The sequence below is a fragment of the Lissotriton helveticus genome, chromosome 1_1 (genome assembly GCF_964261635.1).
Source record: "Lissotriton helveticus chromosome 1_1, aLisHel1.1, whole genome shotgun sequence".
Taxonomy (NCBI): Eukaryota; Metazoa; Chordata; class Amphibia; order Caudata; family Salamandridae; genus Lissotriton; species Lissotriton helveticus.
In genome coordinates, this window is record NC_136057.1 from 775,009,525 (window position 1) to 775,033,458 (window position 23,934).

At 43.8% G+C, this 23,934-nt stretch overlaps 1 protein-coding gene across 8 annotated transcripts in view; it reads right to left on the reverse strand.

Annotated features, from left to right (window-relative positions):
* The window catches only part of ST7 (suppression of tumorigenicity 7), a 606,638-nt gene that overhangs the window by 98,553 nt on the left and 484,151 nt on the right, over positions 1–23,934 (reverse strand). For 6 of the 8 annotated variants that reach the window (XM_078674344.1, XM_078674348.1, XM_078674349.1 and 3 more), the window contains 2 exons: positions 10,967–11,072; positions 9,085–9,224 (listed from right to left, as the gene is read on the reverse strand). In XM_078674344.1, coding sequence (XP_078530470.1) covers positions 9,085–9,224; positions 10,967–11,072 — 246 coding nt within the window. The remainder of the gene's footprint in view (positions 1–9,084; positions 9,225–10,966; positions 11,073–23,934) is intronic. The other 2 variants (XM_078674347.1, XM_078674346.1) reach the window with 1 other exon arrangement.

Genomic DNA, 23,934 nt, shown 5'->3' on the forward strand with positions numbered 1-23,934 from the left:
TGGGTCCAATTGTCACAGGGAAACAGCACAGTTTGCTGCCATTCCCAAAATTACGGGCAAAAGGCATCCGTCACAGAAGTCTTCACGGACAATGGACAAGATGCCCAAATAACGGGCAGTCCGAGAAATTTACGAACAGTTGGTCACCCTACAACCCACCGTAGGCAGCCAACCCTCCACTGTGCACGTCCTTCGACCATTCGCATTGGGGGTTATACACAGGGCAAATCACCCGTACGCTGCCAACTCACCACAGACATGTCAGCCCACTCCTTTTTGTTTTAGATGGTTGCTACAGGGCTCTCTAGGACCCCCCCCCCCTCCCCCCAAGGACAAGGGGGGCAGGATAGCCCTACCCTGTCCTATCTTTTTTTTTATAAAATAAGGCTAAGAGGACTAAGTCCCCATGTCTTAAAATGGCAGCCGCAACATTTCTCCTCATGTTGAAGCCAATCACAGCACGACTCACAGGAGCCTGCCGGAGCAAGGCAGATAATGGGGGAAAAGTCCCTCTGTCAACCAAGTCACTGTTATTTGAAGTTGCATGCCTGCAGAACTCTCTCACGTAAGTCCCATGAACACAACCATCCAGATATACATACATTTTGAACTCTAAGTTTTCAAAGTCTACTGAACAATTTACACCAAATCCCAAAAACCCTGCTTTCTGGGGAATGATCTAGTTTTCCCCCAAACTTGGTGTTATTTTGTTGAGCCATTTAGGCTGTAATGCTGTTCAAAAATCTGTGCGGAAATGGAGGAGCCAAGATGGCGATCGGAACGGTCGCATAACCGCCTCGCTCCGTGATCTCTTCCTCCCCGCCACCTATCCTGCATTTCATCCTGTTCGGGGTGTTCCGAATTCGGTCACTGAGGAAGAGCCGTCACTTACCCTCCTTTTCCGGGGCTCTGGCGTGCTGTGATTCCGGCGTTCTGCCCTGGTCACCTAGCTGGCCTTCCCGGCCCCGACGCCGGGGCCTCGAGTGCTGTGCCTGCCCGGAGATGTTCGGGGTGCCGGCGGTCCGGAACCGGTGGAGAGACCCGATGGTGGGAGCCTGAGAGCCGCAGGCCGGGACCCCCGGGGCGGACCCGCCCCCGCTGGTGGGCCACCCCGCATGTCGTTTGCCTACCGGCCCGAAGAAGAGAAGCCGCGCTGTCCGGCACCCCTAAAGTGAGAAGCCCACTCCTGTTGTTAGTCCCGTCCGGGGTCCGGTGCTGGGCTCCCCCCGAGTGCTGTGGGGAGCACGCCCGTTCTTCTGGTGACTCTCCTTTCTCCGCCGCCCGCCGCGGATTGGCGGTGTGCCCTGGGACCGCCGGTGCTCCTGGTGAACTTGGAGGCGCCTGCGGCGGCGGCGGAGGGCGCTGTGCTTAAGATGGCGGATGGCCCCTCGGAGTGTCTTTCTCCAGGAGACGGAGAAGTAGCCGCATTTGCTTTCTCCAGCCCTCGTTTGGTTCGGGCGGCCCCTACTCGGAGTGCTGTCTGGTTTGCCCTGTCTGCTTTGCGGATCGACCTGTCCTTGAAATGTCGAGTCTTGGAGTTGCGGATCGCTGCCATGGTTGCTCCGCCATTTTGTGACGAGCTGTCGTCTCCCCGAATTGTACTGGCTGAAACTTCGCCGGCGGCTGTGCTGGGATCTCCGGCTGGGTGTTCGATTCTGTGGGATCGAGCGGACCCGGTACCGATGCTGCAGTGTTTCCTACATCCTGATTTCTTTGCTTCGTGCTGGACAGCCCAGATATTGTGCTTGGCCACGTGGATTTTTGAGGAACTTTTGCATTCTGACTGTTGCCGAGTTCTCCTGGTTGCTTCTAGTTGGCCGGGACGGTGTTTTGCGGAGATCCCGCCGGCCTTTCCTGACTGGTATGGACCCACTGTGTTCTGCTGTTTTTTGGCGGTGGCGGGGTCTGGAAGCTCGACTCTTCATAAAAGTGGACAGGGGTGATCGTGCTCGGGTGCCTGTGAGACCCTTTTTGGATGGCATCTCCGGGCCTCGTTATTCTGGATGGTTCCTGTTTACATCCCTGTGTAGGCTTTTCTTGACTCTCCTTTTTGACCTCGATTAGTGATTTATTGTTGCGGAGGGGGTAGTGTTTTATGTCTCGATCGCTGGCTCCTCTCCTCTCTCTTCCTTCCTTTCCCTCTCCTCTTTTTCTTTCTCCCCTCTCTTTCTTTATTATTCCCTCTCTTCTTTTTCTATATTTCGGGTGACTCTGGGCGACAGGCACGCTGTTTAGTGGGGTAGGCCGTAGCCATTACAGTGATGTAGGGTGGGGGGGGGTGTTTGTTATTTTAGTTTGTTTTATTCTATGGTCCCTTTTTGCCTTTTTCCAGGGGGTGGGCTATGTCCCTTTGTGTTTACTCCTTTGTTTCGTAAGCGTCTGCACTTTCTCCTTTTTCGGGGCGGGTGGGCTGTACCTGTGGCACCCACTTTATTTGTTTGCTGGTATTCTTCCTCTATTTTGCACCTGATGTGGGCGTGGGAGGTCTTTGGGCTTTGCCCTACTGTGGTCGTCTGCTTGCGTGGGGGGCTGTTTCCCTCCCGCCCCCCCCCCTTCTTTTTCCGTATATGTTGCATGACGCCCTGGTAGATATGGTTCCTGCCTCCTTTATATAATGTAAAATGAAACCTTCTTATCCTGGCGCTGGCTGTATAACGACTTTATTGACATTCATCCTGTATTCACTCTATCGTACATATTGCTTTGTTTTTTTTTTGTTTTTTTTTTACTCTCCTGACTTTGCGGCCGGCCCCTGTGGTTGTAGGCCGGCGCCTGTACTTATACGTGTCTTTCAATAAAGGTTTAAAAAAAAAAAAAATAAAAAAAGAATGCAGGTAATGCAGTACAAAGATGGTTTTGACAAATGTAAAGGTTTATAATTTGGGGAGGGATTGTGGGCTTTTTGGAAAACAATGAAGGAAACAGAAAAGTGATGGGTGGATTGTTTGAATTAACCTCAGCCACTTATAATCAGTCTGGGCAGCAATCCTGGGGAGAGGAGTTGGCCTAACGGCTAGGGACGGTCGACCTTGAATCTGGGGAACTGGGTTTGAGTCTCTGCAATGGCGCTGAACATCCTGTGATTCTGGGCAAATCACTTAATCTCCCCGTGCCTAACAAAAATGAATGTGTGTCCTCATGTAACGTAACTGGTGCTATGTAAAAATCCAGTCGACAATGTTCTTTGCCCCCATGCAACTTTAAGTAGAAACCAGCCATATGTCTTAGTCCTGCACCCATAGAAACAGTCTGTTGTAGGGATTCTGCACATATACAGAACTATGCACAGGAAAACAGGACCTAAGTGAATAGGTGGTGTACCAACCTACCACATCCGTACCCAAAATCCCTAACCGACTAGCTATAGTGTCTCATTCAATCTCCATCTACAGTGAAGCTACCAATGATTAGACAACCCAGAACACATCACTATCTTGGGAATCGCAGGAGCCAGACACTCTTTCGCTTATCCACTCATACTTGTCCAACAATGCGAGTAATCAGAGACGCAGTATAGTTTCAAATGTTTATTTCAACTAACGTGCTCTATGGTGCAGTACACAAGCCAATACTAGCAGCAGAATGCATAAACACAATATAGTCAGCATTGTTACATTTCCATAGAATACCAACAGGGATGTCATGTTATAGAAAACAATGGAATAGGATGAAACGATCTAACCACCCTCCCCGTGACAAGAGATAGTTTATTATAAAACAGAAGACTTCTGGGCTTTATCAGCAGACCCCATACCTCAAGGCCTAGATGCAATGTTCACATCGCAGCACAAACACGGGTCTTCTCTCTGGAAAGGTGTCTCAGAGTGTGTAAAAACAGGTTGCCACTGCAATATTAAAGGACACAATTTCCAGAAGTGCAGCTGTGTGTAGAATGTTATGTCTAGGTGCGAGGGACAGATCAGAACAGAATAACAAGGGGCATTGTTGTTTAACCTTGAACACCGTGTGCAGACTAAACCACAGCGCACAGCAAAGAACCTGCAAGGCAAACAGTTCTTATGTGAAAAAGGGCACAATCAAAGTCTTGTGAAATATATGCTTGCAACGTCGTGCGCAAAAGCAGCCTCATGGCAGCAAAGCTCATGCTAACTTAGCAGTTGTCGACAATGTACCTATAAGACTTACTACAAGTCCAAACTGAACTGTCAGCCTAGTTTCCCTCCGAATGGCAATGCAAGCAACCCCAAATCGATGGGTGAGTCATTCTACAGAAGTAAATGAACATCCTCAACTCAAAGGTTTAGGGGTTTTCACCAATCTCTTGAATATAGTCCCTTTATACATAGAGAGAGACCGTCCTTATGTTTTAAATGTGTAGGGAATAGGTTTCTTCAGACGAAACATATTTCCTATGCAATAAAGTTGCATGTTCTAATGGACATTTGTCTATCTATGAAGGTATACCTTTTAACCTGATGGGACTGAAGACTCTGTGCATTTTTCACACTGGAGCAAAATCTGTGCTGCACAAGTCCAGGTATTATGAGTTTTCTCCCGAAATAGGGAAAAACTGTTATGGGCCTAGAATTATTAGGTCAGGAGTTTTCAGACCTGATCACTCTGGGCCCATACACAATTGGAACTGTGACTTCACCTGGAGTTATCACTCTGGGCGAAATACCCCAACTTGTAATTAGGGCCTTAGTGAATCCCTAAAAGTCACAAACCTGCTCTATCCATTGGAGCATTCTCACTGGAACAGACTTCTAAATGTGTAGCCTAGCCATAGTAATGGGATTCTTGCATTGTCACGGCCAAATATTATCTCTTTTTTAAAATACACATTTAACTAGCGCCCATTCTGCTTTAGTATGGCCTTGCAGTGTTATATGACAAAATATGAATCTGCCAAATGTATATCAGTTTAGTTCAAAACTGACAGGGAGCTTTTTAGAAGTTAAACATCAGGTGCAGCCCGTGCAGGTAATAGCGGTAGGGAGGCGTGGCTGGGTTGAGGGATTTAACAGACAGTCACGAGGGAAAATTTAATAAATAATACATTTTCCCTCATCGTTTTCTGTCGAAATCCCCCCTCACCCAGCGCCACCGCTCTTACCTGCACGGGCTGCTTCAGTCAAACATACAATCCTTTAGGAGTCATATTGGGACATTATATCTAAGGCCCTTGATAGGTGACTATATTTTCAATTTCGGATAGGAAGCCTTCCATTAAAATCCTTTACATGTAATTGGTCTCCAAAAGCTGATAACATATGTCCCATCTGTACAGATCAAACAGAAATACTTTTTCATGTTTTGTTTGCCCGCCTAGCCTACACAGATGCGCATAAAAATGGCTGAAGCCATTTGTAAGAATCTGTGCACTAGAAGTAGCAGTGTTGCTGCAAAAATACTACGCTCAGATCATTCTTCTCACTACGCATGTTCCGTTTACTGCGCTCAGATCCGTTTTCTCACTACGCATGTTCAGTTTACTGCGCTCAGATGTGTCTTCTCACAACGCAAGTTCAGTTGCCAAGATTTTGGGCTGGATGTGGATCATCCGAATAAAGATGAATTTATAGCCTTTTAATGTCAAACCAATGAAGTTTAAATGTAATGGATTTTTTAATCTGGTTTTAATATGGCCTTGATAAAGACCTATTTTAGTGCAAACAATATATGCAAATGAATGACTTGGGTTTCATGTATAATGCTCTGTGTGATATTTCGTGTTCTTTGTTTCTTTTTTAAATATTTATATTGCTTTTAAGTCATGTTTTGTTGAAATAAAAGCTTTTTGAACTAATGTAAAAAATAAAAATAAAAAAAATAATAATAATAATCTGTGCGGAAATTGCATGGGAACCTGCATTTTAGAACCTCCTTTTTCTCTGTCCAAGCTTGATGGATGACCCCAAAACTTTCAAGGAAGGAGCTGAAGTGGATGAACTTTTTTGGGCCAGTTTCCTGAAGATTCGTCAAATGGCACCAAAAGATATTTGCAAACCAAAAAATGCTTTTCTCATGGTAACTAGGCTCTTGTGTAGTATTATAAATGTACATGCCCTTGATACTGCTTCCATCTAGCATTCAATCTGTTTGCAACTTATCTTCAACGATGTTTGAGCAACAAGACCTCTCGTGACCCTACCATTGGTCCACACAATGCACCTGAACACTGGCTCCACTTCAGATTGTTTTCCGCTTGGCAGGCATGTAGCCTAAGTGGAGAGCAGTGGTGAAGATAGAGTGTGCTGTGCATTGTATAGGGAATAAGGCAAGCATGTGATTGACTGGCTTTCGGGGAGGAGGAGGGAGGCATGTGAATCTACAACACTACAAACAGATGGTTACAGGTGAAGTACCATTTTCCGTTCATAGCATCTGTAAGTGTAGATACACATGTTCTGCATAAATTGTAAAGCGGTTTCTGCCCAAAGTGGTGGCTAGTGATCAGATGATGCAGAAGGTTAGAGTACTGTACTTACGACAGCTTGATCAACAAAAGCATGCTGTTGTCCTAGAACAATGATACCCCACATGTTGCTCACGTGACACTAAAACGATGCTCCCCAGATGATCTAGACCTCTATCTTTGCTGTCACTATTGCACTGGATGAACATTTCTCTTCTGAAGGTAGAGGAAGAAGGCTAAACTGATTTGTTTTCATCAGTTCTGCTATTTACTTGACACTTGCTCTCAAGATTGAGGCGTTATGGCCTGATCCTCTTTAAAATCTCCTCACCTGCAAACAACCATCCTAAAAACAATGGTCCCTTATGGGAAAACCGCGGGAATGATATCTTAATGATGTCATAGAGAAACCTGACTATAGTGACAGACTACAAACCCGTAGTCCCCTCCAGGGAGTCACGCAAAGACGACATCACAAAACGGGAGCCAGTCCCATAGGACAAAGCTACTTTGAAATTGGTGGCGGTACTAAGGAGCAGGAAGTGCCCCACACTGAACAGGCAAGATGCATCAAATGCAAAATATAACTTCCCAACAGTGAATACAGTATTTAACCAGCCCTACAGAAACTGCAAGCCATGGAACCCGCATGAGCACGCAGAAACTCAGCACCCGGAACCCCACGTTACACGAAATGTGGACCCACAACCACACACTTTTTCAAGCCACAAATACTGGTATGTTGGTGCTCGGACGTGACTCTTGACATGTTATATGCATGAGTATTATTTCCTTGTTATATATTATTCAGTGTTCCACATTGTAAACAGGGTATTGCCCTGAAAAAGTCTTCTACCTAATTTCATGTCCCACTTTTAAGGAGGTCAAAACACATCAGCACAAAGTCTGTGTGGGAGTGTGATAGCATTTTGATATTCCGTGCAGCACAGAAAAAATTGTAAATATTCTACACTAATGCACAACCCTCTTTTGGTGCTTCATAGATTGTGATCCTAAGATCATTCATTTTTTTGTCAAATCTTTTTTATTGGCATTTAGATGTTTCAACAATACATGGGATACGTCAGCAGTGATCCTAAGATCATTCATGAAATGAATTATAATTTTCAATGTATATGTTTGACACTTACAATTGTTTTATTTTCATGTGATTATTATTAGCTCATTGCTTGGGGTATGTCTTTGAATGTTTTATATAATGTTTTGTGCTTTGCAAAAGTTTTCATCATGGAGTAATACGGTAATTTATATATCCATACACATTAACTAAAGACTTTGTGTATTTGCCTAAAATAGTAACGTGCATCTATGATTAGTGGGGGTTCTTTCTGGTATGTACTTTAAGCAATGATCCCTCCCCATGGGCCCAAATAGCATCAAACCCCGTTTTTGCATAAAACGGGGTCCTCATTAATGGCAGGTTCATTCTCAGAAAGGGAGCTGCAAACGTCACGCTGTAGTCCCCAGTGGAGTCAATAGCACAAGGTGTAATGCCGCTTTGATGAGTAGAGCGGCTGGGGAGGGTAAAACTGAGTCAAAATACCTATATTTAGGCTTTCCAACTCCTGTCATTAGACCAGCCACTGTGCCTGCCCTTCTCATTTGCTCTACTGAACAGTGGTACCCATGGTCTGAATGTGGCACCATCAGCACCACAAAGAGGCTGATCACAGTAAAGTCCCCGAACATAGGACCTGATAGCCAGAGTCAAGTAAACAGCACGTGCTGTGATAAGCAGAGCATTTTGAAGGTCAGGAAGTGTGCACACTGGGAGCTTTATTGAAAACAACAAACGTGCCAGAAGGACATCATGACAACTTTAAACACGTTTGCTATGCAGTTACTAGATTTTAAATGAGCTAACTGGACATGATGAAATAGTCTGACAATAGATACTGTTGGCACTGAGAAAGCTAGTACAATACATTGGAGAATAAAGGAAAACGCAAAGTGATCGAAAATTGCAGTGTGTGTTCGCTGGATATTACAGAAAACTGTGAAAAGCTAGCTGGAGAAAACCCGAAATTTACATGCCTTAATTCCTATATAATGAACATTTTCAAATGTCAGCTGAGACGATGGGACATTCCATGCGCTTTCTGCTTTTCTTCTGTTTATTTTTCGTTCCGGGTGCTGTGATAATGACTTCTGCCATGGACAGTTCTGCAGCCACCAGTGCATTTATAAAATGGCACGCTCCGATTATCCCAAGGCAAGTCCTGCTACTGTGGGACTGGCTGATTATCAGGGACTGACGTAGACACTAGGAAATAATGCTACTGTTCAATATAGTGACACTGGCAACTCGTATTTTGGCAGGTGAAATACTTCTTTCTAAAATTAGCTACTTAGGCGGCAAATGCTGGCTGCTACAAGAAAATGCATCCGGTCATTAACAATGTGGTATCTACCACAGCCGAGGAAAAGCAATATTTCAGTAGCCACTGCAAGACCGATCCCTGCTTTGTGGTGTCTTCGGTGGATCTAAAAATACATAGAAATGATGTCCCCTCCATCTTGCTTTCTTTCCGTTAGCCTCTATGACATTATGCTGTTAGTTCTCCATGCCAGACTACAGTGGGCATCTGCATAACCGCAGTAGGGTCATAGCTTTGATTTTCAAGAGAAACAATACTTAAAAAAACAAAAAATGGCATACAACTTAAAAACATTGGATTACTCACAGCTTTTGCAAAGACACCCATGAGTTCTGGGAACTGATGCGTCAGGAGGGCAAGCATGGCTGTGAAGGAGCATAAACCGGCGGTGAAAAGAATGAAGAAAGGAAGTTCCTTCTTGGGGTAAACGGAAACTTCATGAAACGCTGCAAAGGAGAACAGAAATATAAAATAATGCACTTGCAGAAATCTCTAATAAAAACAGCCATTGCATTTCTAAGATATTAGGGTTGGAGGAGTCCTAGATTTTTAAACCCGCCAATAATTAAGACTCAGACCTAGCGAACATGCAAACGTAATTGTTCCAAATATGTGCCACATTATACAAATGATTGCATTATTGAGTTACACGTGGAAGGGGGTGCGGTACAAGGAGGTATATGCAGACGGTACGGTTAGCCAAGTCTAGATTTACCAGCTAGCTGGTAGCAGGGGGTGATTTATTCAGATATCGTGATTTATCAGCTACAGCTAGCTACACGGGGTAGGCGGGGAACTTTAGAAGGAGGCCTATTCAGACAGCACGGTTAACAAAGCCTAGATTTATCAGCTACAGCTAGCTGCGAGGGGAGGGGGCTTTAAAAGGAGGTATATTTAGACAGCACAGTGAACCAATCCCAGATTAACTAGATACGACTAGCTACATGGGGAGGGAGTACTTTACAAGGAGGTATATTAATATGCACGGTTAACCAAGCCTAGATTAACCAGATATGGCTAGCTACATGGGGTGGGAGTGCTTGAAAGACGGTATATTCAGACGGCACGGTTAACCAAGCATTGGTTTACCAGATACAGTTGCAAAGGGTGAAGTAAGATTGCCTTAAACACGCTCTTCGAGATTACTGCAGAATGCGAGAAGAGGGGAATCCTTATACCAAGACGGAAGTATGTGCTTGCTCAGGGCTTCAGTGAAAAGTAGTCCTTTCGTCAACCTTTTCATAAAACAACGGGGAAAGGGACATTCATGGTTCAGACCATCATTTTTCAGCCTAACGTTCAGAACAATTTTCTGGTAATTTACGCTGCAAAAAAATACATGAAAGAGTACATTTGTTACAGGAGAAACTTGCGCCAATTATCACTTTTGTAATATACAATCGTAGGAGTGGACGTAGTCGTAAATGTTTTCTTCAACGAAAATAATTGGGTGCTTTAAAAAAAATTGCAAGTTGTGTAAAATTCATGAAGGAGGATCCATTAGGGTTATGTTTTTAGTGCACAATCTTGTTTTGTTATGTGTATTTGTCTATGTATTGTCATATGGGTTCCATATTCTGCATGAAATGTTATGAGGTTATCGTGTCGCGCTAGAATAAACGATCAACAATGAAACAAGATTGTGTATTGAAAAGTTCCCTCACTGATCCTTCATTATTGGAGCCAGAGTGGCCTTGACAATGCAACATCAGTTGCGAAACACTTGCGGGCAAAGGACTTTCCATAAGACATGGACCAATGTGATCGACAAGGACTTTCCATAAGACATGGACCAATGTAACAGACAAGTGCAACGAGAGCAGTGATTTGCAACATAAATAAATAAGAAGAGTAATTAACGGAAGAATTGTTAAAAACATTTGGTTGCAGTTGGACTTTTTAATAATTGAAAACCTTTGCCTATGATTGAATCTGGGGATATTTTTGAAGCTTCCTAATTGCGGATACAAAAAGATTTGAACATTGTAAGGCACCCCGATTTCGCACCGCAGGGGCGGTGGTGCACCAGCATGGACCTCAAATTAAGGACTCCCCGATACTGGTTTTGGACAGAGGGGAAGCCTTGGTATGTACTGTAATAGGACCGCGGCAAAGCTCGGTCATTCAGTGAGGGAGCAAGAAAGAGGCATGCAAAACAGTGAGAACAACAACAACCAAAAATACTTACACGGGAGTAACTCTCTGTCAGCTGTTTCTGTGCAGATAGGGTAAGGGTAGAAAAGGTGTCCTTTTTCCAAAGGGTAGGGGATCATTCTAAAAGCTATAAAGGGAAAACCAACAAACACAATTTAAAAACAATGTGAGACCAAACCCATTCTGAGCTGCCGGTTTTGACACACTATTAATTCTACAAATAATACAAGCACTGCAAGCAGTCACAAGCTGAAGGTGAATAAGCATTCACTGCATCTGCCAAGGTAAGGTCATTACAGCAGAGTGTGCAAATAAACTACGCAATCGTGCCCAGAGGGCAGCTAAAGTTCAGGCTGGTCATCGTGGTGATGCATCAAGGCGCTTGTGAAGGACAACAACCGCATCCATCGTGAATGTCCACTAGAAGCAACTCTGTAGATGGACGCTGATGAATTAGCTCTTGAATGAGGACGTAGGCAGTGTCCTCAATATCAGATGCACACCTACAGGCAGTGCTTAATTTGTAAAATGATAAGTGCCGGGGCTCTCCTCAGGAGGCCACTGCAGCTTGCACCATCCATTGCCGTGCCAGTGACAGTACCAACATAATTACTAACCGTCACACTTCACTCTCACAAGTGTGACAATCCGCACTATTCCAAGCCCTCAAAGCTATAAGAAACGCTTGGATGGCAGGTATTAATTATTAATGTATATTGAATTAATAATCAGCTGTTGTGCTCATCCCTAATGAAGGCAGACGGCACCATTATGTGGCAAAACGCCCTTAGTTAATCTCACAGCGCCTAGATGCCCCCAGGTGAGTTGAGCGCTATTTTAAATATATTTAACGTAACATAACTGAAATAAGAGCGCAGTGCTCAATATTAAGTTCCGGTGCAGAGCACCAGACACCACCAGCTCAAATTAGGCACTGCCTACATGGCTGTGCTAATAAAGAGGCTAAAACAGTTGTCCTGGACACTGGAAAATGTCGCCTGAAACACCACTGCTGGACAGATTTTAGGCACGGACTACGGTCCCTCAAAGTGTTGTAGTGGGGGCAATACTCGGATACAAAAAGAAACTTGAAAGGTGGTAAAAACTTTTGTTCAAACTGATCAGGTATTTAAATATAGTATTTAGGTAATCAAAACATAGAACAAAAATAGTTGCAAGTGAAACAAAAAGACAAATTAGTAACTTGGAAGCACCCTGCAAGTAATGGAAATATTTGTTTCTAAAACGCCTCATCAGAGCAGGGTTTGCTGAATGCTCGACTACTGATGTATCGTCTTCCACTTAGTTTGTCAATGAAACTGTTTAGTATTAGACTTGTGACAACCAGGCCTTTCTTTCCTTCAGCTACAGCACCGATGTAATAAAAGAGCAGCCCTTCTCCCTGCAAGGCAACACCGAAGAATCGCAGGCAGTATTATACTACTGTATAAACACAGTAAGGAAATTTAAAGCACTAAATCTTTCAGATTTCGAACGCTAGCAAACTGCCTACAAACTATTCTAAACGCTGGACATTTACAGAAAGCGCACATATTGTATGTAGCCTCCATCAATTTAGCCTCCATTTATCGGTATCCTGCTGTCATCAGTATGTTATTCTCACCATTACACATAACTCAAGCCGACTGACCATAAATAGAGCCACGAAACGCGTCCAGGCAATGCAAGTGCAAATGCTGCAAGAAGCGATGGAAAGAAAAGTGGGCGCAGGTCAGAAACAACTCGAAGCAACAGCAGAATTACTGTGAAACTCCAGCAAAGGAAACCACCTACTATTTATTGCTCAAAGTCTCATTCAAAAAGTCTTTGGGGAACATCCTCCTACCCAGCATCATGTCTGCACGGTCTACATCTATACCGTTCTATACAGTGTTGAATGTCTTTACCTGGAGATGGACTTTTATTTTCTCCTATATTCTTCGAAGAAATGCATTTTTTTCCGTTATGCTCCCTTATCAATTCTACAATTTTTCCAAAGGTCTTGCAACACAGCCCTACTTACAGTACTAGCGTGGTCAGAAATGTAGATATCTTGTAGGATACAAGAGCAATGTCTTCAGCACCACCTACTGTTCAAGCGGTACCTCCTCAGAACCCATGGCAGCAGGATGTTTGCAGGTGATGCTTTGGCCAAACTCGAACTATCATGTAATACCTTTACAGCCCCTCCAAACAACCAAGCATTTGTATACACTTCCTCAACATTAGGACAGACTCGCCCTAAAACAGAACTTCTGTGTCCTTGGAGGCCTGAACATCTAGTTTGATCAAACTTCACACAAACAAGGTCAACTGCACAGCACAGCACAGACTGGATGCAATCTTTTCCTCACCTGGCCCCATCGAAGTAACAGGAAATACTTGTCATATTGAGAAATCACCAACCCATTTCTTTCAATGTCAACCTGCCTACAAGAAACAGTTTTACAACAATGACCAGTAAGTCTACCTGAAGACAATGGAACAAGTTCAACCTCCGAACACTTGAGGTTCACCTAGCCATAGGTTTACTTTCATGCATAACTGAAGTGAAGCTACTATCATCAGCTCTCTGAAGACATCAATAGACCGATACCCCTAAGATATTCTTACACCTTTATTGGCCAAAGAACCCAGAACAACCATGCCAATGAAAAAAAATCACACACAACATTACAATACAAACTTCACACCAGGACCTATGCATTTTTATGAATAAAGCAAATATTATTCATATTCAGAGTAGACTACCAAAGCACCATTTTGCTCCAAGAAACTATACAGGAATCTCTACAAAATCTGCAACCTCTCAATGGCAAGCGGCGGTGACCACAGCGCAGATAACCTTATCTCGAAAGCAAATATCATATAACACTATCTCAGAAGCAATGCAGCTAACAACCTTGACTTCACAGGTATGGAGCTAACTTCAGTAGCACCAAAAATTTGCTAACTACCACCACAGGTTAGATGAACCCAAAATATTCCACACTTTTGCAGAGCCCTCCGCTTTCAAGGAGTTTGTACTTACTGCTAACCTTTCTCAGGCTGAGCGGAACTCGCTAGACTGCAACCTAATGATTGAAGTAGGTTCTGAGGTCACTGTCCCAAATATCAACAGGGAAAGCCACAGGCCTCAACTGCCTTCTTGGGAAATTCTATAAATGCTTCTCAGGATCTCCTAAAGACAATGTTTTACACTTCATAAGAGAATGAAGAACTGCCACTGTGCTTTTGAAACTAGATCTGGTGAACTATTGTACTTCCCACAGGTCTATCTTGTTAATCAATACAGAGGCAAGAGTACTGGCAAAGGCATTGGTAAATTTTCTGTTATCAGTGACAGAGGGACTTATCCATCAAGATCAAAGTGGCGTTATATGCCCCAACAGTCCACAAGTCATACAATTAGGATCCAGAAGAATGCCCTAGCATTGACATACTTGCTCCGAGATCCCTTGGCCATTCTTCTGATCAGATTTGTCTTTGATAATCTCAACTGGGATTATGTTTTTAATTCTTTCTCAATGGAGCCATGAGCTTTTGATGGACCCCAGGACTAGAGATTAAGGTATCATTACATATAATTTTCGCATTTATCTTAATCACCCCAAAAGGTGAGGCCTGCAAGTTTAGTAAATTTGTTATGAATTTGGTAAATAAGCTGAGCATAAAATCATGGGGACATATATTCACTGAAAAAGGAAACTATGATTACCACAAGGCACACCCATCAAAAACAGAAAGATTAGAATGGTGCTCTACCCCTCTTAGCAACAGCTGCCACAAAATCAAATGTTCCAAATATACAATCACCTGAGAGGAGGCACTACACTTGCCTAGCAATTTTGACAATATTTACAAGACAAAAAAACACTTGCTCATGTTAAAAAAGATGATGCCACCAGAATCAATGTAGAATAAAAGACATGCAGTTGATGCTCAGAGGACGATTCATTGCAAAATCCACAACACAGGAAAATGAAAATGGACAGAAATGCGTCCATCAATTAGGAAAGTTGAAACATACGCTGATGTGGTGACGCTTATGGCTAATAAATAGTAGACTCCCATTGGTATGTTTCTTATGCCTGTCTCTCAGATAAAATGTAACAAAAACTTCAGAGACATTATGAAGATTTATGAACTCTACTTATGAGTAAAAACATAATTAAATAGCATTGGCAAATCAATTTGGTCTGCTATTGGCAAACAGGCTTACTTTTTATTACACACATATGCCAAAAAACAGAACATGCTGCTGTCTAAACATGGTGACCGTTTGCCTGCAATAAATATTTATAATTAAAAAAAATAATAACCATTGCATATCATTTTTACATAATACGGATGCTTCCTACCTAGCAAGTGAATGTACTATGATCGGGTGTAGGAGCCTTATTAGTTTTAATGCACATTAAAGGAATATAGGATTCTAGTTTGCACAAAGAAAAGGTTCTGTTGGCTTTGAATTACTGTAACTTGAAGACCTAGTTTAAACATAGATGGATCACTAATAGAAAATGGGTACAGAATAGAAAGAAAAGAAAATTGCAAATTAAAGTATCAGCCCAACAGCCCTGGCACTGAAGTGCACTTCTTTCTAGGCAGATGTGCACATAGGATCAGGCAAAATACTGATAGTGCAAGAGAGCCAATGGTTGAACAGGGCTGACCCATTGCCTCATACTGTAAGCTGCAGTGAATGGAAGCAAAATGTGTGACTATTTAACAGACTAATGCTTGAGGATGGCTCACCCAAATCCTATCTATGTATATATACACAAGTATTTTTTTATTTATTTATGACTTTTTTTATTGCACAAAGCTAGCGAAACACTTAAATCTGTCTCTAATCCAGACCTAAAAAGTAACATTTGAGAACATGATATTTAAGAGAAATTCATAAACTCAGCAATAAATCTATGGAGATACTGATAAGTTTGAATACAAACTCTCAACCTACATAGAACGGGGGACCTCTTTCTGGATGGACATGTTATCACACACGTTGACTACTACCGGGGTCTCTAGCACATGGACCATTTCATTCTCAGGAGTCTACATAACACACCGAGTGACCAGTTACCCTCATACCCAGTAGCACAAAAGGACCCACCCCAGTTGATGCTGGTGATTACCACCACCGAAGGGTCACGATTGGTCTGAAGGCTTTACCAGACTTGTTTAGCCCTAAAACCATTGGTTGGTGCGCGGGCCCAGGCGGCATGGGAGCGTAACTTAGGGCATCCTATAGCAGACAAGATGTAGATGCATTGCTGCACACATATGAAACTCCTTTCCTCCAACCATAGGCATAAAACTGCTACATTTCAAGTTTCTACACCGAGCATACACCACGTCACAAGATTTAGCAAAAACTGATCCTGCATGAGCTCACAAATGCCTGAAATGTTGGACTAACAACGCAGACTTTATACACCTCACATGGACCTGTCCTGTTATTCAAGCCTACTGGCTTCAGATCCTTGATCAGATGTCCACAATGAATGGGGTCACTGTTGACCCTGACCCCCCAACTAGCCCTCTCTGGATATATTAAACCCCTTCAGCCCAGTTCTCTGTGCTTTACTACCATTGCTCTGCTGCTGGCAAAACGTCGGATAGCTCTGTTTCAGGGTAGTAGCCAATGCCCCACTAAGGACGAGTGGGTGAAGGGCATGATATACTGTGAAACAACCACAGAAACATACGCTGCGCTCCAACCTCCCACATCCAGACCCAAGGACATTTGGCAATCACTGAATGATTATTTGTTAACAATGGACACAGACGCCCCAGATGGCAATGCCAGATGAGGTTCACCCCTACAGTTCATATCAGGACCCCTAAAGGCCTGAATTTGACCAGCTGTGACCAGTCTTGTTATGTTATTTCCATTTGTAGAGCGCACTGTTACCTGTGGGTGTCCTGGCGCAGTAGAGTCCTTTATTGAGGCCTGAGAAAGATACCCAGCAGTTAGGAGGAGAAAAGCCAGGTCTTTAAAGCCTTTCTGAAGGAGAGTAGGTTTGTCGTGGCTCTAATCTGCAGCGGTAGGCTATTCCAGGCCTTTGCTGCGCATGTTACAAACCCTCTACCTCCCCAACTTGCTTGCGCACTTTTGGTACTACAATGAGTTTAGTTTCTGCTGATCAGTTCTTTTTCAGGAAATCTAGGCCATTTCCCTGACGAGCTTTGTGGACCAGGCACAACCCTTTGAACAGTATTCTCTTCCTAATGGGCAGCCAGTGGAGTTTTTTTTATCTGAGCCGTGATCGGGGCAAATCTTGAGATCTTGTAAGCAGTCTGGCCGCCGCATTTTGAAGAAGTTGGAGTTTTTGAAGGAGACCCTCCTGCATGGCCAGGTATAGGCCATTACAGTAGTCTAACCTAGACAACGATAGTGAGGTGACTACTGTGCGTACACAATCTTTGGGTAGGAAAGGTATTATTTTCCTGCACATTCTGAGAGTGTATGCGGTGGACGAGACAACTGCGTTCACCTGTTCTTTAAAGTTCAGTTTATTGTCAATCCAAACCCCAAGGTTTTTTGCTTTGTTCTTAGGGGAGGGGAGGGGCCCCAGCGAGTCCGGCCAGCAGGCAGGAGTCCAGAAACTGGGATCGTTCCCAAATAATATCACTTCCGTTTTACTGGAATTCAGTTTAAGACAGTTCTGTGCCATCCAACGGTCTACTACTGACATACAGTCCTTAAGGCGAGATGCTGTTTCTGTCAACGCTCCAGGCAACAAGGACACCACAATTTGGGTGCCGTTGGCATAGGAGGTTAACGAGAAGCCATAGGATTCTATGAGTGGGGCCAGTGATTATACATAAACATTAAAGAGCATCGGGCTCAACGAGGAGCCCTGAGGCACTCCACACGGCAGGGAAAAAGGCTTGGAAGAAAATTCCCCCATAGTGACAGTTTGCGTTCTGCTTGAGAGAAATGATTCCAGCAATTTCCAGGCTTCACCCTGAATTCCGCTCTCATTCATACGGTCCATCAAGAGGGAATGATGGACCGTATCGAAAGCCATGGAAAGATCTAACATAATCATCACTGCTTTGCCTCCTCGATCAAGTATGGTCCTGATCTCCTATGTAGATATGATAAGGGCTGATTCTGTGCTATGTCCCGCTCTAAAACCAAATTGCAATGGATCCAGCACCTGTAAATCAAGCAAGAACGCGCTCAATTGTACATTCATGATTTTCTCTGCCACTTTTGCTGGCAGGGGGAGCCTTGATATAGGTCTGAAATTATCTGGATCTTTGGGATCCAGAGAGGGTTTTTTTAAGTAGAGGCAGTATAGAGGCTCTCTTCCAGATTTTGGGGAAGTATCCCTGCGAGAACATGGAATTTATAATGGAGGTCAGGGCCAAAGCTACAGGGTCCGGTGCTTGTTTCAGCATAGAGATGGGGCAGGGGTCATTAGGTGAACCAGATTTTGCTGTCTTGATTAGGTTTAGAATTTCTGTTGTGGTTACTTGGGCAAATTTATCAAAGCATTCCCTATCTTTAGTTTCTGGTTGACTTCCTACCTTCGGGGTGCAAGAGAAGTTGTCTGCGCCCCCTGGCCTCCCCACACTCTCCCCCCTTGGAGGTACCCATGTGCCATCCCATGTATTCAATAAGTAACTACTCTGTTTTTACCCACTGCACATGTCTTCTATATGCTTAGTGTAGTCTCAATTGAACAATGCATGACTAATGTCTAGTTGATTTTTTTTGTTTGTCCTTTTGTAAAAAGAAAAATAAAGTAAAAAAAAAAAACAATGCATGTGACCTTGTGTAATGTAACCTGGTGCTCATGTAAAGGACTTCAAAGCCTACAAGTTGAGTTCCCCCTATTAAAATCCGCAGAAAAATGCACAAAGAGGTAAAAACAAAACCTTCACATAAGGAAAGACAAATAAATACTAATTTCCAGGCTGATTTGTACAAAGTGAATCCAGTAAATATAGATAAATCGCAGCTTCGCTGCTTAACTGTGTAACCTTAGGCAAATATTTTATTTTACCAAAAGTCATTTTTCTTCATTATTGCAAATGAAAGCACTTTCAAATATGCGAGTTCAGAATGCCAGTTGCACAAAAACCTATTCTGCTTAATTAACTAGATTATAATGTTGCTCTAAAATAATATGGGTAACATACAGGGTTTACATTTGGGTGGGCAAAGAATTACACTGCACTGGCAGAGTTCGCAGAGTTTTGCTCACTTCGCGCTCTTGTGGAGTTCCTCAAACTCAGTGAAGCAATGCGGAGCGGAGGTTTCTCTCTCACAGGGCTCACAAACTAAGTTGGTGAGTGCTCGCGAGACAAAAATTTCACTGGAACTCGTCTTGGCGAGATTTCTCAATGCGGGTGGTCGCGGCAGGTTGCGACCGCTCGCGGTGAGAAATCTTCAGCTTGCGTTGAGGAAGATGCCGCTCGAGTAGAATGTCTACTCGAGCGGCAGAAAGCAGCAGCGCCCTCTGGCGTGATGCAGAGTGCTGTTCGCGCTAATTTTACAGCACGGGACAAACTCCTGGGGCTTAAAATCAGTGTAAGTAGCGCGACTAAACATTCTCTGCTTTTAACAAAACTCCGCAAAGCGTGGCAGAGCTTTTCTGTCTCTTTGCGGAGTTCTGCGGAGTAAAACTCTGCAAACTCTGTCCAGTTTACATGCCAATTGTCTTGTCTCTTCGTTTCTAAACATAAACCATTAATGCACCATTAACCATTAATGCACTATCATTTTTAATAAGTACTTATTAGTGCAGTGCTATAATGTGCCGTATTATCAAAGCTTCATCTTAAAGAAGGAAAATGCTACTTACCAGTATTCATCTGTTCTTGGCATGTAGAGCTGCAGAGTTACACACTGTGCATAGATCGCTACCTAGTGTTGGGCCCGGATGTTTGCAGTTTGCTTTTGTCCTGAAAAGTTCTTTGGAAGTCACGAGATAGGTGACTTCTCCTTTGGACCATATTGCGCATGGGCATCGGCTCCATCCTCAGACTGTTTTTCGCCATTAGGGAAATGATGGAGCTTTGCAAGAAAAGGAAGGAGGTCCATGTAAGCTGTATCTAATTAAGATAATACTGGAACAGACAAGAGTAGCCGGGGTGGAGGATGGCGTGTGTAACTCTGCAGCTCTACATGCCAAGAACAGATGCATACTGGTAAGTAGCATTTTCCGTTCGAGGACATATTAGCTGCAGATTAAACACTATGCATAGATTGTATAGCAGTACCCACTCTTAGCGGTGACCACCCCTATCTGTTGCAGTAGTTTGAAATAACGTTATGAGAACAGCCTAGCCCACATTAGCTTGTTGCTTGGTTTGCACATCTACACAATAGTGTTTTATGAATGTGTGCGGCGTAGACCATGTAGCTGCTCTGCAGATGTCATCTAGGGGAATGTTCCCTAAAAATGCCATTGAGGCCCCTATTTTCCTTGTAGAATGGGCTTTAGGAGGAACAGATAACGTACGTTTAGCTTTGTGGTAGCAAATCTGTATGCATTTGACAATCCATCTAGCTATACCAGATTTTGATATGGGATTGCCCTTGTGCGGTGGTGAGAAAGACACATTAAGTTGTTTGGTCTTACGAAAGGGTTGTGTTCTCTCAATGTAGTATAGTAATGCTCTCTAGGGTATGAAGAGCTCTTTCTGCTACTGTTTGTCGCTGCGAGAAGAAAACGGGCAGTTCCACAGATTGATTGAGGTGGAAGGGAGAAATGACCTTGGGCAGGAATTTTGGATTAGTACGGAGAACGACCATATTATGATGTATTTGCAAGAAAGGTTCTTGAATTGTTAGTGCTTGTAGTTCACTAACTCTCCGTAGAGAAGTAATAGCTACTAGGAAGTCAACTTTCCATGTTAAAAATTGTAGTTCACATTTATGTAAAGGTTCGAAGGGAGGTCCCATTAGCCGTGTGAGAACAATGTTTGAATTCCACACTGGTGAAGGTGGTACTATGGGAGGAATTATTCTCTTAAGGCCTTCCATAAAGGCTTTAATAGCAGTCACTCTGAACAGAGATAGATGCTGTCTGTTTTGAAGATATGCTGCTATGGCCGCAAGATGTAGTCTAATAGACGTGTAGGCTAAGTTACATCTTTGGAGGTGTAGTAAGTATCCGATGATGTGTGGAATAGACACATCTAGGGGATTAATATTGTTGTTGTGACAATATATTACAAAGCGTTTCCACTTAGGTGCATAGTATGCTCTAGTGGTTGGACGTCTAGCTTCTTTTATGACATTCATGCAGTCTGGAGGAGGGTTAAGATATCCAAATTCTAGATTTCAGGAGCCAGATCGCAAGGTTGAGCTGATCTCTCCACGGTTCTGTGTTAAAAGGCGTGGAGACAGGTATAGTTTCTGGTGCGGTACTACAGACAGTTGTAGCAGTGTGGTGTACCACGGCTGTCTGGCCCACGTTGGAGCAACTAGGATGAGGGTCAGAGAATGCTGCTGTAGTTTGCGTACTACTAGTGGCATGAGTTGTAGAGGTGGAAAAGCGTACGCAAATTTGTTTGACCAGTTGATCCATATCGCATTGCCTTTGGACAGTGGGTGTGGATATCTGGCGAAGTAGGGGAAGACGTGGATATGCTGTCTTCGTAAATGTGCTGCCACTACTGCTAGGCATTTGGTAAAGACTCTTGGTGCTGCTGTGACTCCGAATAGGAGTACTTTGAATTGATAGTGCTGCCCGTCTCTTACAAACCTGAGATACTTCCTGTGAGCTTTGTGAATGGGAATGTGGAAGTATGCATCCTTGAGATCTAGAGTAGCAAGGAAGTCGTTTTGTAATAGGAGAGGAAGGAATTGTTGGAGTGTGACCATGTGAAAATAGTCTGACTGTATGTATATGTTTAGCGGTCTGAGGTCTAGAATAGGCCTTAGAGAGCCGTCCTTCTTTGGGATAAGAAAGTATAGGGAGTAAACCCCCTTGTTTTGTTGGTGCAGAGGAACTGGTTCTATTGCACTTTTTGCTAGCAAAGATATTACTTCTTGCTTTAACAGTGATAAATGTTCTTGTGACATTGGACACTGTTTGGGTGGTATGTTTGGGGGGTAGATGTTAGTTCTAGACAGTAACCTGACTGAATAATTTGTCACACCCACCTGTCTGATGTGATGTCGGTCCAGGCAGGAAGGAATTGTTGCAGTCTTCCCCCACAGGAGTGGAATGTTGGGGGGGAGGGGAGGAAAGTCATTGGGTAGGGGTGTAGGCAGAGCGGTAGTTGTTGGTTTTGCCTCTGCCTTTGTTGTTGTTACCCCTGTAACCCCCTCTTTGGTAGCCTCTAGTGAATGTAGATTGGCTAGGGGTCTTGTAGGAAGTGGAGGGGCTTTCGGAGGAGTAGCCTCTTGCGTTGCCTCTTTATGATGAGCAACGAAAAGAAAGTCTGGGAGCTTGCAGCTGCAAGGCTCCCATAGATTTAGCTGTGTCGGTGTCTTTTTTCATTTTCTCTAAAGATACATCGACATTAGGGCCAAATAAGTGTTTCTCATCAAATGGCTGATTGAGGATGGAATTTTGTACCTTAGGTTTAAAACCTGAAATATGTAGCCAGGCATGGCTACGCAAAAGGACACTAGTATTGATTGCCCTTGGGGCAGTATCTGCAGCATCTAGGGCACAACGGATGGAAGTATTAGTGATATTTTTACCTTCTTGTATGAGTTAATTGGCACTATTTTTATATTGGTCTGGTAGATGCTGCATTATGGACTTCAGTTCATCATAATGTGCCCTGTCATATCTTGCCAATAGCGCTTGGGTATTGGCAATGCGTGATATGTTAGCTGCCTGAGATGCTGTTTGTTTGCTGGAGGCGTCAAGGAGTTTAGATTCCTTGTCTGGTGGTGAGGCCTCACCTGATGTTTGTGAATTAGCACGTTTACGTGCGTTAGAAACTACTAAGGAATCTAGGGGTGCTGGGCCTCTAATGTAAGCTGGATCTGTAGGGGCAGCTTTGTATTTTTTCTCAATGCGGGGGTTGAGGACTCGAGCCCTAACAGGATCTTTAAAGACCTCTGTTGCATGCTTAATGACCCCCTTAAGCATTGGCAGAATGGCAGCAGACCTTTGTGTATTGTCAAACATGTCCAATAAGAAGTCTTCCTCCACAGTGTCTGTGTGAAAAACAACCCCATGGTATTGGGCAGCCCTCTGGACTAATAGGTTAAAACCTATAGTGTCCTCTGGGGGGAAGGTCTGAAAGGATATACATCGTATTGAGGGAAGTAAGGCACATCAGGGGTGTTACAATCATCCCATGGATTAGGTGACTGAGGGGGACTATCGCTACCTACTGGTTCATAAGCACCCCCACCTGTGTCATCAGAGTCTGTGTCTACATCATCATCTGGGTTAGGGGATGGTGTAGGAGAATGATGTGGAGGAGGAGGTGGAAGATTATGGGGAAGTGGAGAAGGCACCCTTAATGGAGAGGTTGCAATGTCTCTCTTCTTTGGAGGAGGAGGAGGAGATGCAGGCGCCTCTAGTGGTCTCTTCTTGGAGCTAAGAGACAGTGGTCCTGTCTTAGGATTCTTTAAGCGAGTCTTTTGAGTAGGATCTAGTGTAAAAAGCCCTTCTGTGGATGGCAGGTCCTTTGGTGTCGAAGTTTTCGGTTCCGGAGGTTTTTTTGATATCAGTTTGGTAGCTGGTCTAGGGTCCTTTGGCTTAGAACTGTGACCTTTTGCAATGTCTTTAACCAGAACGTGATTTTATGGTTCCGTGGGTTTTTTCGGTTCCGAAACATGGGAGTCGGGACCTTTAGGTAGTTTTTAACTCGGCTCAGAATGCGATTTTGACGCCAATGAGCCGGTGCCAGTCTTCGGCGCAGAGTGCTTGGGTGTCGAAGCAGCGGTTGGCATGGATACGGAAGATGGCTTCTTTTCCGGTGTCGGTGTAGGATCGACACCGGGAATAGACTGACTCGAGCCCGAGCCGCCTGAAGGCTTAGTAGGCTTCTTTGCCGAGCCCGAGG